Genomic DNA, 14305 nt, shown 5'->3' on the forward strand with positions numbered 1-14305 from the left:
AAACAAGATGACATCTGTTTAACATTTTGAGCTCCTTGGAAGAAAGGTACATTAATGGTGCATCATTATAGGGCCTCAGCACCCAGAGAGGTTGTGAGAAGTTTAGTTTAGATGATTCAGGATTCCCAGAATCCCCACAGATTTTTCAGAAACTACTTCATGCTTAGTTCTCTGAGCCAAGTGAAAGCAGGAGCAGAAACAAAACACCCTGCTTCTACACAGGAGGCTTTTAGCAGCTCTGTTTACTCCTCCAACACAAAGCCCTTGTTTATGTGTGACAGATGGTAGTACATGTTTCTCTCCTCTCTCTTTCTCTCTCTCTCTCTCTCTCTCTCCCTCCCTCCCTCCCTCACTTCACTTGTTCCCTTCTGTTTCTTTGTCACCCTCCATTTTTCTTCTTTTCTCTGCTCCTTCTCTGCCTCACACTACTTTTCCTGAGTTGACTCAAGGGGCTAGCAAGAAGGATAAAGGCAGACAGAATGCCAAGACCTAGGAGCAGAACGCCTTTGCCCAAGCTGACTATTCGGTCAGGCTGCTCGCACTGTCTCTTCTTGGTTCACAGCACTCATATTTGAAATGTGTTTTTGAAGACAGAGTGACACACCTTTGAAACTGTAGGGGGCTCAGAGTAAGCATTTAAAGGGCCCATAAATATTTATGTGGCAGGTTTCCATGGGTTGCTTTCCCAAACTAATCATAGTCAACACATTCACACACACACACACACACACACACACAGTTCTTTCCAGGCCCAGCCACCCCCAAAGAACAAATGTAGACCTAGTCTCTTACTAAATATTCACTGCAATAAACGTAGTCTATAAACCAGGCAAGGGAAGGAAGATGTGAAGGACTGGACGTGCAAGAGCCTTTTCTAGATCCATATGGAAGAACGCTGGTTCTGTCCCCCTTAGACCCAAGCAAGTGAGTTAGTGTTTCCCAACCTCTGTTTCTTCTTCCGTAAAAATGAGGGTATTCAAATAGGTGGATGATCTATAGACTCTTTTCCAGTTCTCAATACCCGTGATTCTATGAGCAATTGCACCAAGGTGCTTAAAGAGTTCCCATAAATATCAATCTACCTGGTACCCCAGTACCTGGTGGGGGCAGGAGAAGGTCTGTCAGAACATATGTCAAACCAGGGCTTGAATGATTTGAGGAGTGGCAAAAAAGTTAGGGGCAAAAGGAAAGGGAAAAAAAAAAAAAGGCATTGAGTTCAGCATGGAAATCAATAAGGTCAGAGAAGGGGATCAGAGAGGCAATAACTGATATAATAGATACGAAGCAGGAGTAGGAGGCAAGACTTGGCGCTTGCCTGGATGTCTAAGAGAAAAGAGAGAGAGAGAAAGAAAACTTGGTCAAAAGAAGGTGTGTGCTAATTCCACTTTTGTCCCCTGAAATTTATTCGCGGGTCTCAGACACGCTTCCAACAAAGGCATTCTCCATGAAGGGACAGACATCTGGCCCTTTTAGAAGAGGTCTTAATTCGATGCCTCATTCTACAGAGGGGAAGTAACTGTCCCCCATGGTGACTCCCTACCCCCAGACAAGAAAGAGTAAAGATCTGTGCTCAGAAAAATGAAGTAGCTATTTGAGAAGTAATAGCTACATCTGCAAATGATTAACTCTAGGATTTATTACCAATGTGGACTATAAATGTCTGCTTACTTTGGCTCCTGAAAAGTTGATTTCATGGTGGGGGTGGAGGGGGATTTGAGACAAGGAAGGAGAAATCCAAGCTTTCAAAGGCACACTTCAAATTCAAAAGGGAGCAGGATTTCTCAAGTACCAGAGCAGAAAGCAGGCTTGACCTTGCTGGTCTAAGCAAGAAGCCCAGCAAATACCTGCAGGGTTTGTAAAGTCAAAGGGACTGGTGCCACTCAGAAGACGGTTGGTGGGGAGGGGTGCTGGCAGGAGGCTTAACTGAGTGGCCCCAACTGAACAGGCCATAATACGGCCAGAGTTGGCAGTGGATTACATGCATCGGGAGCTTTACACTCCTGATCTCAGAGGTTGTCAGCCTTGGCTGACTGTTAGGATCACCTGTGAACATTTAAAAACATACCTATGTTTGGGCCACACTGCAGACCAATTAAATCAGAATCTCCAAGGGTGAGGCTCGGGCATCAGGCTGGTTCAAAAACTCCCCTGGTGACCCCTCAGGTGCAACCAGGGTTGAAAACTACTACTTAATTGGTATCATTCTTACAGCAACCCCATGTTATAGATATAACACGGTTTAACTTACAACTCTCATAGTTTTACAGGAGAGAAAACTGAGGCACAAAGAAGCTAAGTAACTAGTCCAGGGTTACATAGCTAAGTGGAGGCAGGATTTGAACCCACAGCTCACCCTCTTAATCGTCATGTCCAAATTACCTCCCAAGTCTATGGTTTTCAGCTTTCCAAGCTCTGAAACTTCATGGGGTTTTCCAGGTAGAAAATGGGGGCTTTCAAACTGTTTTTATATATTATTTCAAAAAAATTCTAATAGAAATGAAACACTAGCTCATATTAATACTACTCATTAGCTAAGAAGGCAAGTTTCTTTCTTTTGCTTGGAATGACATCAAAACAAGGAGCTGCACTGGATATTTCATGCTCATTAGGGGTTCTCATTCATTCATTCAACAAACATTAAGTGCCGGTTTTCTGCAGAGTCTATGAAATGGAGCCACCCTGTGCAGATCACCACACAACAGATGTTCAAATGGCCGTAACCGTGGCATGCACTAGACTCTCCGAGAGGCAGTAACATATTATGCTTTTAGTGAGAGAAAAACAGCAAGGGAAATCGTAGGATAAAATATACACATTGCTGAGAGGCAAACTAAAAGATGGAGGCAAAGAATAATAAACTGTTGTGAGAATGTTGGGAATACACTGTTGCTGATCCATAAATATTCAACCCAGGGTTTAAAAAATGTAAATTCCTGGCTGGCACCTACACGAGTGTAGTAAGCTGGATGTCAACAAGGTAGGTGGGGACTGAGGTGACCTAGAGAACCCAGATCCTGTCTAACAAGTCAACTCGTTCTTACCGCCAGCCTAAAGTTGCATCTAGGAATGTGGGTGCAGTGTCATCAGACTTTCTGACTTTTTCAGGGGAAGCTGTACATATGGGTTGCTTAATGCAAGATCTCCCAATTTTTAGGTGGCCTCTAATTCAAGTCTTTTCAAACAACCGTGTAGACCAGAGAAAATACACTGATCACCTGCTCTGCTTGCACCATCGAGAGTGATCTCCCCATTGGTCTCAAGGATCCCAAAGCAACTGCTCATTCACCTGTGCCTTTCCCCTCCTGCAGGTATGCTCATTTATTTTGGGTACGGCATCTGGAATAGCACCCTGGAGATCAGCGCCCGAGAAGAGGCCCTGCACCAAAGCACATACCAGCGCTACGACGTGGATGACCCTTTCTCTGTGGAGGAGGGTTTCTCCTACGCCACAGAGGGTGAGAGCCAGGAGAACTGGGGTGGGCCGGCTGAAGACAAAGGCTTCTATTACCAACAGATGTCAGATGCGAAGGCAAACACCCGGACAAGTAGCAAAGCGAAGAGTAAAAGCAAACACAAACAGAACTCCGAGGCCCTGATTGCAAACGATGAGTTAGATTACTCTCCAGAGTAGGGGAAAACACACGAGAAGTGTATAGAAATGGTGGTGATTTATTTCCAGTAACTTAACCTGTGGGCTAGAAGGTGAAAACTTTTTTGCCTCTCATTTCAAAACTCCAGCATTCCCCAACGTCATAGCCTGTCATTTGCTACTTTTGCTCTTCAGGGTAGTTCTGTCAAAGGGTTTAACCTGGGTCCCCTCACTGGTCCCCTTGTAAACAACAAAAACTAAAACTAAACAAGAGGCTACAAAACATTCTATCTTAGGGCAACCGTCAGAGCTGATGGCAGCAGATGTTTCCTAGATCTTTGCTTTGCTGGTTGAATCTTTTTGCTTCTTACTGAGATCCCCAGAAGCAAGGAGCAAACATGTTGGATCACACTGAGACTGAGCTCCTCCAGGAGATGGGCCAAAGCAGGTGTGTGTGGGCACAAGGCAGCATTTCTACCACCTGAGACCACAAGGGCAAAGCTCTATGCTCAACATGGCTGAGAGCTGCTCCCCAAGGGTGGGCGGGTGGCATTGGCACTGCCTCAGCAAGCAACACTGTTCTGAAATTGCACAAAAACACATTCATGGAAAGATACATGCTTCTTTTTATTTATCAACATCTCCAAACTGTAACTTTGGGGTCCAGCAAAGGTCAAGGACTCTGAGACCATTTCCCCTAAGGTTTCAGACGCACCAGAAAGCACTCATGCAGACCCAGTAATGTGGTGAGAAGCACCATCTAAGCTCTCCTTCAATGATCAGGAGAAAAAAGGAAATAACTATCTCTTGCAGTGAAGGTCAGAAGGGCATTGGCAGAAACTAACTCTCTGTCATGTCTTCTCTTATACCGGACTCTAAGCTCCTGCTGATATAATGAAAGAGGGCAAAGTTGGAGCATGATTTCATGGCACTAATATGCCTTGAAGAAGGAGGCTGTTTGTTTCATAATCAGATAAAAATCTTTACAAGGAGAAGTGACCCAGCCACTGAGATCACATTGCAAATTCTATTTCAGATTTCTAAAATTATAATTTCTGTAGCTTTTTGAGATATGCCACCACTTGATTGGTGGATGCTACTCTGAAAACAGAAATGTTGAAGCACAGCTTCTTAGGTAATGGCATTCCAGGAGATCACATTTCACTTCTGAAACTTACTCTCCTGGAGTAGCTCACTTTTAGCCATGTATTTTTCCTGCTAATTCCCTGAGCAGTTTCACTGAAGCTCAGACAAATATCTACCTGGTATGGTCTACATCTGGGCCATAAGGGAGACTCTTAAAGGAATTTTCTCAGAAACAAGCTAGATGAGAGAAACTGCAACAGAAAAAAATGTATCTATAAATTCTCCTCTCGGGTTACAGGGAATCCAGCGCGGCACTGAGATACGTACACATATGTGGAAGGGCTCCCTTGGGTCAAACTAAAATCTTTGTGAGAATTTCATGAACGGGAGGCAAAGTAGCAAATTCCTTGCTCTCTCTCTCTCCTGGATCTAGCATTATGCCAAAAGTGTTCCAGAATACATGGACTAATGTGTAAGTTTATTCTTTCTTACAGGTGAGGCTAGTGCCGTCTTGGCACATTTTAGGATTATAGAGAGAGGCACACATCCATTTTTTCACTCAACTAACACTGATTGAGATGTCCCAAGTGCTAAGTGATGGCAATAAAAAGATGTGTGACATCTGCCCTGGGAGGCTCACAGTTCAGAGAATGGGCAGAACTGGAGCCTGTTAACTGTAGATAAAACAGCTGAACCTGACAGGTCCCGATGGGTGATGCACTGGCTGTAACATAGGATAAAAGAAAACAGTTGGAACTATATTTTAATATGCTTTTAAATAAATTGCATCTCATACCCATAGCCAATGTATGCCATTTAAATTCCAATAATTACTATTTTCTAGATCTTCTTTTTCATGCCTCTATATTAATTGTTTATAACTCTGGTTTCCTGAGGTCATTTTAATGTGATGTTTGGCAATGCCATGTTTTCTCTCCCCTGAATTTAACCATAAAGACACAGTACCTAGTCTGTAAAATACATCCTTGAGGATTAATTATAAACTAATTATCAATAATTTGGATGAAAATGAAGTTTTGAATGGGGTGGGGCTGTATTCATTAAAAGTGTTTAAAGAGAAATATGAATGCAAAATAACAAAATCTTAATGTGGGTGAAAGAGCTTCCTTTTACTAGTGAGGTTTAGGTGTTACAGTAATAGCGGTCGGGTGGCAGATGCATGCAATTTCTGTAGCATGAGAAGAAAGAGCACATGCTTTGGTAAACACCATTGGTAGTGATTTCGTGAAGATTCTATGAACCACTCTTATTTCAGGAGTCTCTTCTATAATCTTTTTAAGCTTTGCTCTCTTTAGTCCTCTAAAGTTGTTTACTCATCTCCCTAGCAACCTTGGCTTTAAAAAAAAAAAATGAGTCAATATGTTAGAAAAAGGTTATTTTAAGGTAAATAGGTATATTTTTCTTCATGTTGCGCAGCCTCTGTGAAACAATCCCGGATTTCACAATGCAGTTTTCAAAATACCATCAATCTAGAATGATTTTATTAGTGTTTCCTAATAATTTTCTTAAGACCACATTTGTGAAACCACCTTAAACATAAGATCGCCTTATAAATAATTACCATAGAAACTTAGCCCCCTTGAAAGGAGTACAAGGAAGATGTACATTTTCGAATTCTCTATGGCAAGAGCTCTTCCAGCGAGGTTTCATCGTGTAGATTTGGGGTTTGGAGACAATTGTTTGATTTTTTTTCATTGTAGTCTATATATTGGTACTCTGCTTTGTCTCAAAAGGACTTGAGGTGGCTATAAAATTACATGTAATACGAAAAAATTAAGTGAAAATAGAAAGGAGCTTAGGGAAAACAGAAAGGATAAAACAAAGCTGAAAGTGTGTTTAGCGTACAATGCAGAACCTTGCTCTGCATTGCTAATTGCCAGTGAGGGGGCAACTTGAAAAATAATGCAGTTGTTGGTAATGACAGGAACAAGTACTCCCGAATGATAAGAACAAATCTTTCCCCATTAGTGCAGAGAATTGCAATAGCATAGATTATTGAAACCCACAGATAAGCTTCAGACCTGGATTTTGCCAGGTACAGATACCTGGTGTATAGTGAATGTTCACTAAATATCTGATGATCGGATGAATGAAAGGATAGATAGGTTGATGGATGGGTGGATGAAAGAAAAAATGAAATATCATTTATTCAACAGTCTTTTGTGGAGTGCTTCTTATGTGCTATGGCATAAGAAATAGGGGAAACAAGATGAATAAATAAAGAGCAATAGTGAAAGTGACACGTGAGATGAGGGAGTCATAATGTGCCATAGGGGTTCAACTATGGAAAGGACCTCCTTCGATTGGAAGGAAAGACCATAGAGAATGCAGCCCTTGTGTCGAGCCTCGTGGAATGGGCAGAATTTTGTTGGGTAGAAACGGGGGTAGGCTTGCTAAGTGGAGTGTCAGCATGAGTAAGGTGTAGACTATGTACTGTGCCTCCTTCCAGGAAAAGCAAGAAGCTAGTCTGACAGGAGCTTATGATTTATGAATGACTTATATATGGAACAGTAAGCAATCATGCTGAGAAAGCAGGTTAGGGCTCACCCATAGATAGACGTCAACAAAGAAATGAGCTGGCTGGCTCTCCTTGGGTGGGGACGCACTGAAGAAATGATGAAAGTATGAATCAGGGAAGGCTGGACTTTCAGAAGCTGGGGCCATGCCTTTATCTGCCTATTCAAGGAGCTAACAAATCACATGCACACCCCAAGTTGATTTAACATATTACAGGGGAAAAAATATCCATACTTACAGCAATTTATGATTCTTCCTTTGAGTCCTGTGTCTGATTTGACCGTTAACCTAGGAGAAGCATAGGCATTTAACATGTGGACAAACAGTGCAAAGTTATTTGCAGCCACCTCAAATTTTTCAACAATAAGTTTAAACAACCAAAGCTAATAAGTTCTTATTAATATATCGATCTTATCTAAACAGTAAAACCTTGGCTCAAGATTTTACTCAGCTGGAGTGCAAGTCCACTTTGAACCAGTGAAAGGAATGGAATGATAGAATTAGGTTAAGAATCCAGTTCTACTTCTTAGTAACTAACTAATATCTAATCAAATGTGTACATAATAGTCATGATGAGCCTGTTTAAATAAACAGGAAAGAAAGTTATTGGATTTAATGATCCCTCCTCTGGAACCTATGGGCTAGTCAGCATGTAAACCTAGTATGTATTGGGAAACAAAACACAGATTCCTGTAAAGAAATATCTTTTCCCTATTCTCCTGAAAAGAGTTGATAAACTTGACCTCCTCTACAACACACTTGTTGGAAGGAAGTCTACCTTACAAGGGATTGCCTCTTCTCTGCATTGTAAAGAGAAGTTACAAGAGTTTGAGAATCAGCCTCAAAGACGAGAGGCAATTCCCACCAGCTTTTACCAAGATCCTGAGAGGTCAGTGGAAGCCCACTGACAGTCAAATACCTATCTCAGAAGAGAAAATCTTGTTAGGTGGAGAAGTCAGAAATCGGGGAATGGGTCTGAAGCCAGAGCTGGGGTCAGCTCTCTGAGTCCAGTGGCAGTTAACGGTCCACTCTTGGATTTAAGCCTTCAGGTTAGTGAGCAATCCACAGACGACCTTCTTTTCTTATGCTTGTGGGGAGAGGGAGTGCAAAGGAAACGCACACTCCAAAGTTGGCCGTGAGGTCTGCATGACAGCACTCCATTTTCATGCCATTTGGAACCAGACTGGTCAAAGAGGGTGATTCTATCCAAAATTTTTACAAAGCCTAGGTTTCCCTTGTATGCATGTAACCTCTCTGACACTAGGGACCTGTTTGTCTACCAGGACCCTTGGGAGTCAGAGAGAGAGAGAGAGAGAGAGAGAGAGAGAGAACGCCAGGATGCTGTTTTACCACAGAATTTATTTACTTCATATTTCTCTGTTGGAATGGTGATGGGTAGCAAAAAGTCCCTTTCATGTACACAATTGTTGTCCTACTTTTATTTTCTCTAGAGGAGAGGCTGTTGTGATTTCCCTCCCCGCCCCCCTTAGGAGCAACTTTCTTTTTAAAACGCTTTTCTCTTCTTATTCAGCTTGAGTAACACATGCATCTGTCTGAATACCTAGGCAGTTGCCTTTTGCCAAAATTACTTCTCCAAGAAAATGTTCTCTTTCTTTAAGAATTTAAAGCCCAAAAGGGATTAGTGGAAGTTTTGAAGCCCATCAAAAATGAACATGTATTCTGCAGTATCAAATAGAATAGTGTTAGAAATCACTAAACAGTATTCTACATGCATGGAATTACAAAATTCATATAGGACTTTCACAAAGACAGCTTTGGGCTGAAGTCTTCTGAAAGTAGCTAGCTCTAATTCCTTACTCTTTGAGAACGGTTAGTGCATTTTGGTACAATAACGAATGGAAATGGCTTTGTATTCAAAGTAGGAAGCAGAGGCAGCATAGATTCTTTCATTAGGGACTCCTTCAGTGCTTTTTATTTCTTCTCTATTACATTTTCATGACATTGAACTGGTAACACTGGCTAAAGGGAATTGTGGGTTATGTGAACTTCCCAGAAAGTGCAGACTACGAAGGATTGTGTTCATTCCGATATTGGGATGAGGAGACTGTTCCTTGCACATCTCCTCCTAATTGGTCTTGGCAGTTGCCGATACACTTGTCTCACACTCTCAAAGGAGAGAATCTACACTGGAAACCATAAACCCCCACTTTCCAAAGCAAGGACACTGATAATGCTACGATGGCACATAAATACCTCAACTGTCTGGGCTGCAGAAGGGGCTGCAGGTTTTTAAGGGAGCAGCTGTTGTTCTCATCCCATGTAGTTACACCATCTAACAACAGGACGTGACATTCTAGCTTTTTCTCACTGTGGAAAAGAAAGGTTACTGTGTAATTCATATCCAAAGTTGTAAGTACAGTTTGTAAATTTTACTTACTTGTTTCATTTTTGTTTGGTCCTTGAGAAGTACAACTTGCTTTTTACAGCTGGTAATTTCTGGTGTCAGTCTCTGATACACATATATATATATTTTGGTATGAAATTGCTGTGTTTGTTAGTTTGTTCGTTTTGTGGTTTTCAATTCCCATTGGTGCACTGTACAATGGGGTGTTGTAGTGTATCATGAGGAAAGAAATAATATGAAGATATGTTATGGAGTATGTTTAATTTTAAAATGACTGTGGTGTTGACAATATATTGATTTACAAAGATAGTAAGGGAAAATTCTAAATTTACCAAAATGTGTATATTTTAATAAATGCATAAAGCTTTATTGTGTGCCTTTAAGTTTAAAAATGGGTTTATAAACAAAGTCAGAAACAAAAGTGTCTTACTATAAAATATCCATAGTAATGTAAAGCTTTTACACAGGAGACGACCAAAAGAAAAAACAAAAAAGAAAAAGAAGCTTTCCCGTATTTTGTTAACCTTAACCAGTACCTGAATTCTGGTACTTTCTTTCCATTCTGAAATGGAGATGAATAAGTGAATCTTGCCTTAAATGTTTCGATAGTCCTTTGTAGAAAAGCCAGATAAATAAGCTCATTTTTTCTTTTTCTTTTTTTTGAACTAATTGCATTATTGTGGAAAATTTGTTTTCAGAATAAAACTATTTTAAAAATTACAGCTAATCGACTATTAAAATTTAAATTTGAAGAAAGTAAGTGCTGTCCTACACTTTTAAATTCACTTTACTTCCATGAAGAGAACATTCAAGTTCAGCTTTAGTGAACTGTTGGGAGAACGTGAAATAATTCAATGGGCCTCTCATCACTTTTTTCGAACACGAGGCAGGGCTCTGTCTGGGACCCGGCTCACTCTGCTGCCTCCTGAGTGATCCATTACCAGTGTCATCTCCTAGTCCCAGCCACACACTCCCTCCCGCTTCAGCATCATGGAGCATTTAGTTCCATTGTCCCGTTCATTTTAAGGACAAATTGGAGGAACATTACTTGCCTACAGTCCCACCCCCAATTACGATAGCGTTCGTGGTGGTTTCATTTACTTTACTTTTTGATAATACAGGTAGTGACACCTGGAGAAAAGGTACAGTGGTGCAGCAGGGTCACGTGTTTTCCACATCACGTGAGATGCACAGACGGACGTGTCTGTATTTCCTACAATTCATGATCTTCCTTGTAAAAGTCCACCTGCTTAGGCTCCAAGGGAGAGAAAAACAAACTAAATGTATTCACTTCTGGAATCGCAGTTGTGTTCCTGGTTAGGCTCTTGAAATGATTGAGTCTCTTTGGGGTAAATGCTCAGTGTTTGGATTTCCTCCCTTCCCCCTTGCTTCTCTCCAAAATGGCATCTGGGAACAGAGCCTATATGATAGCATAAGTTGGCAGTGCAGAAGAGAACTAGGGTGCTCGGGACATTTCGTGGATGCTGCTGCAGAATGGCTACCTGGATTGCTTCCTGGACAGGTGACTCCTGAAGAGGGACCAACCCATATAACCAAATATTTCATGATTACATTCACTTCCAAAATCCGTAGGTCTAGCATTTAATCCACAGAGGTCTGGCACACCACTGCTTACACCCTTTCCAGCTGAGTATACCACTAACCCATCTAATGCTTTCAGGCTTTCTCAACCCAAAATGAAGCTCCTACGCATTGAAGCCTCTTTGTATGAACTCCAGACCTTTGCTGATCCACCAAGCCCTCAGCACCTCCACTTTAGAACCCACTGCAACCCCCCTGAACCCTGGGGAGCCAGGAGCACCACCTAAGATTCAAGTATTCAGCCACTTCCTTCACTAATGATACACTATCATTTCTGGGTTCTGCTCATCGAAGCTTACAGCCAGTGGTGTGCTGCACCCTACTTGTGAGAATGATTGTTAACTTTTTACGACTTTTGGAGTCCGTTGCTAAACACAACCTTTATTAAAACTTAACTTCTACAAACTTACAATTAATTATATTGAAAACAGAGGTAATAAATCCTCAAAACTAATTCTTGTACTACATTTAACTGTTCCCTATGCTCTCGTGGTTATTTACAACTGTTATGTCTGTATGGGGAAGTACTACGCAATGACGTTCTGTTGCATGTGTTTTTCCCAACTCCATGTTCGGTAGTTTTGCAATGGTAGCTTGAAATCAGCCGTGGTGGGAGAATTCACACCATGCAAATTGGAAATGATATAAAATCAGAGGGTTTGTTTTCTTTTTGTTTTTCCAGAGAGCTGTCCATTACACATCTACTAGCACACCACTGTTTATATCCTTTCCAGCTAAGTATACCACTAACCCACCCAACATTTTCAGGCTGTGTCACTCCTCTCTCACCCCCACCATAGAGGGGGAAAGCCTAGACAAGTATTTTTTTCTCTCCATCCTACCTCTATTTCTCTTCCTCTCCCCACCATCCAGTAGGGCCAGCAGGGGCTGGCTTTCCACTCTTCTTTCAGCCTGACAAGAATACTCCCTACATATTATTCTCTTTCCTAGGGACAATAAGCCTCGTATTTGGGTCTTACTAGTGGAAGGGTTTCCTATTTGCCTATTTACAAATAGTATCCAACAAGGGTCACAGGACAACCTAGAAGTAGGGATTACCAGGATCAAAACAATAATTGGATTAATAGTCCAAAATACAACCTCATTCCATGGGTCTCAATATTAAGAGGTTATTTAGTAACAAGTGTTATTTAATAACAAAGATGTGGAGTCCAGTCCTTGGGCACCATCAGTGAGAATGTAAAATGGTACAGCTCCTACGGAAAATAGTATAGCAATTCCTCAAAAAAATTAAACGTAGAATTGCCATGTGACCTAGCAATTCCTTTTCTGGGTATATATCCAAAAGGATTGAAAGCAGGGTCTTGAAGTGTATCTTCACAGCAGCCTTATGCACAATGCTAAAATACGGATGCAGTTCTGGTGTCCATCAATGAATGAATCAAGAAAATGTGGTATATGCATACAACAGAATATTATTCAGCTTTAAAAAGGAAGGAAATTCTGATACATGTTACAACACGGATAAAGTTTGAGGACACGATGCTAAGTGAAATGAGCTAGTCACAGAAAGACAAATGCTGTATGACTCCAATTATGAAGTACCTGGAGTAGTCAAAATCACAGAGGCAGGAAGAAGAATGATGGCTGCTAGGGGCTGTGGGCGGGGCAGAGTGAAGAGCTGTTGTTTAAAAGGTAGAGTTTCAGTTTTGCACGATGAAAGAGTTCGGAAGAGGATGGTGATGATCATTGCACAGCAATATGAATGTACTTAATATCACTGAACTGTACACTTCAAAATGGTTAAGATAGTAAATTCTGTATTATGTATATTTTACCATAGTTTTTTACGTTGAAAAAAATTAAAAGGTTATTCAGAGTATCAAAGCTGCTTTAGAGGCATCTTCTCCTTAAGCCATAACTCAAAACCATTTTAAAAATTAAATACCCCATTAGAAATTTAAGGGATCAATCCTCATATTGTAAACACTAAATTGACAGCTTGTCCACATGTCATTTTCAAGTATCATCAGTTCTCTGACTGGCAATGAGAATCCTTTCTATGTCAAGTTTCCTTCCTCTCCTTTGCCCACATGCATCTTTTCCCCTATCTGGGAATAGATTTCTTCCATTCTCAAGGTGGCTTCAATCAAATCAAGAAAAACTCTAAGCTATGAGGCTCAGGAAAAAAACCACGTGCCCCCATGAACTAGAAATTTGAATTCTCCAAGCTTTTATTTTATATACCTAAGCCTGATACCTATCCATCAGAGGAGACATTTAGACTGTTTTCAGGAAGGGATGAGCCCTCTTTACGTCAATTAACTGACTGAGATAAGTACTGTGGCAGGCTTTCCTTCAGAAAAGGGAAATACGAATGATTTGTGACTCTAATTAATTTCAAACACAGCAACAGGAATACAAGTTGGAACAGAATCCAAAGAGGAAATAGTCCATTCAAATTCAATTCTGGTGGCTGGAAGACTGATTGAATTTCCTTCCTAGCAGAGACACTCCTCACAGGGCAGGGTGGGGAAGAGCTAAGGGGTGTCCTAGCAATGGGGTTTCCGTGTTCTATGAAGCTCTGTGTCCAAAGCCGCTCCTTTAATGTACTGGAAATAATTCCAGGTGTGGATACAATGTCCTCAACTTTCTCACTAGCCTTGTCAATCTTGTATAAGGAGGTGGAGATTGGGCTAACCAACCATGCTGGAAAGGGCATACGAAGATGTGCTATGAGACTGGAGGACCAGTGGCGGAAGGGCACCAGTCCCTATCTGCTCTCTGATGCCCAAAATGCCTCCATTGGAAACAAAGTCCATCATTCCTCAACGAGAAAAAAATCTGTAAATGCCTCCACAGTTAACTCCCCCTGGAAGAAGGAACACAGTGTCTTAACTCATCCGCATTGCGATACAAATGACGTAAGACTTTCTTCTCAGAAAGCAGATTTTCACAAGTCATGAGAAAATATTATAAGGTCTCTGTGTGCCTGTTGGTTGGGGGAATCCAGGACAGGAGACGGCACAGAAGGGAGAGATCAAGATCCCGTAGGCGCACTTGACCCCATTTACTTCACAACCTTGCCTAGAGTTAGATCTAAATACAACGAGGGAGAAAGACACTATCAACCTGCCCTGACTGATGCCACAAATCACTCTGAA

At 41.3% G+C, this 14305-nt stretch overlaps 1 protein-coding gene across 1 annotated transcript in view; it reads left to right on the plus strand.

The window, feature by feature from the left end:
- SLC7A14 (solute carrier family 7 member 14) overlaps nt 1–9947 on the plus strand; it is a 100810-nt gene extending 90863 nt beyond the window's left edge. Inside the window, exon 8 of the mRNA XM_033135388.1 lies at nt 3309–9947. Within this exon, the coding sequence (XP_032991279.1) occupies nt 3309–3631 (323 nt within the window). The 3' untranslated portion in view covers nt 3632–9947. The remainder of the gene's footprint in view (nt 1–3308) is intronic.
- The last annotated feature ends 4358 nt before the right edge of the window (nt 9948–14305 follow it).

The sequence above is a fragment of the Rhinolophus ferrumequinum genome, chromosome 2 (assembly GCF_004115265.2).
Source record: "Rhinolophus ferrumequinum isolate MPI-CBG mRhiFer1 chromosome 2, mRhiFer1_v1.p, whole genome shotgun sequence".
Classification (NCBI taxonomy): domain Eukaryota; kingdom Metazoa; phylum Chordata; class Mammalia; order Chiroptera; family Rhinolophidae; genus Rhinolophus; species Rhinolophus ferrumequinum.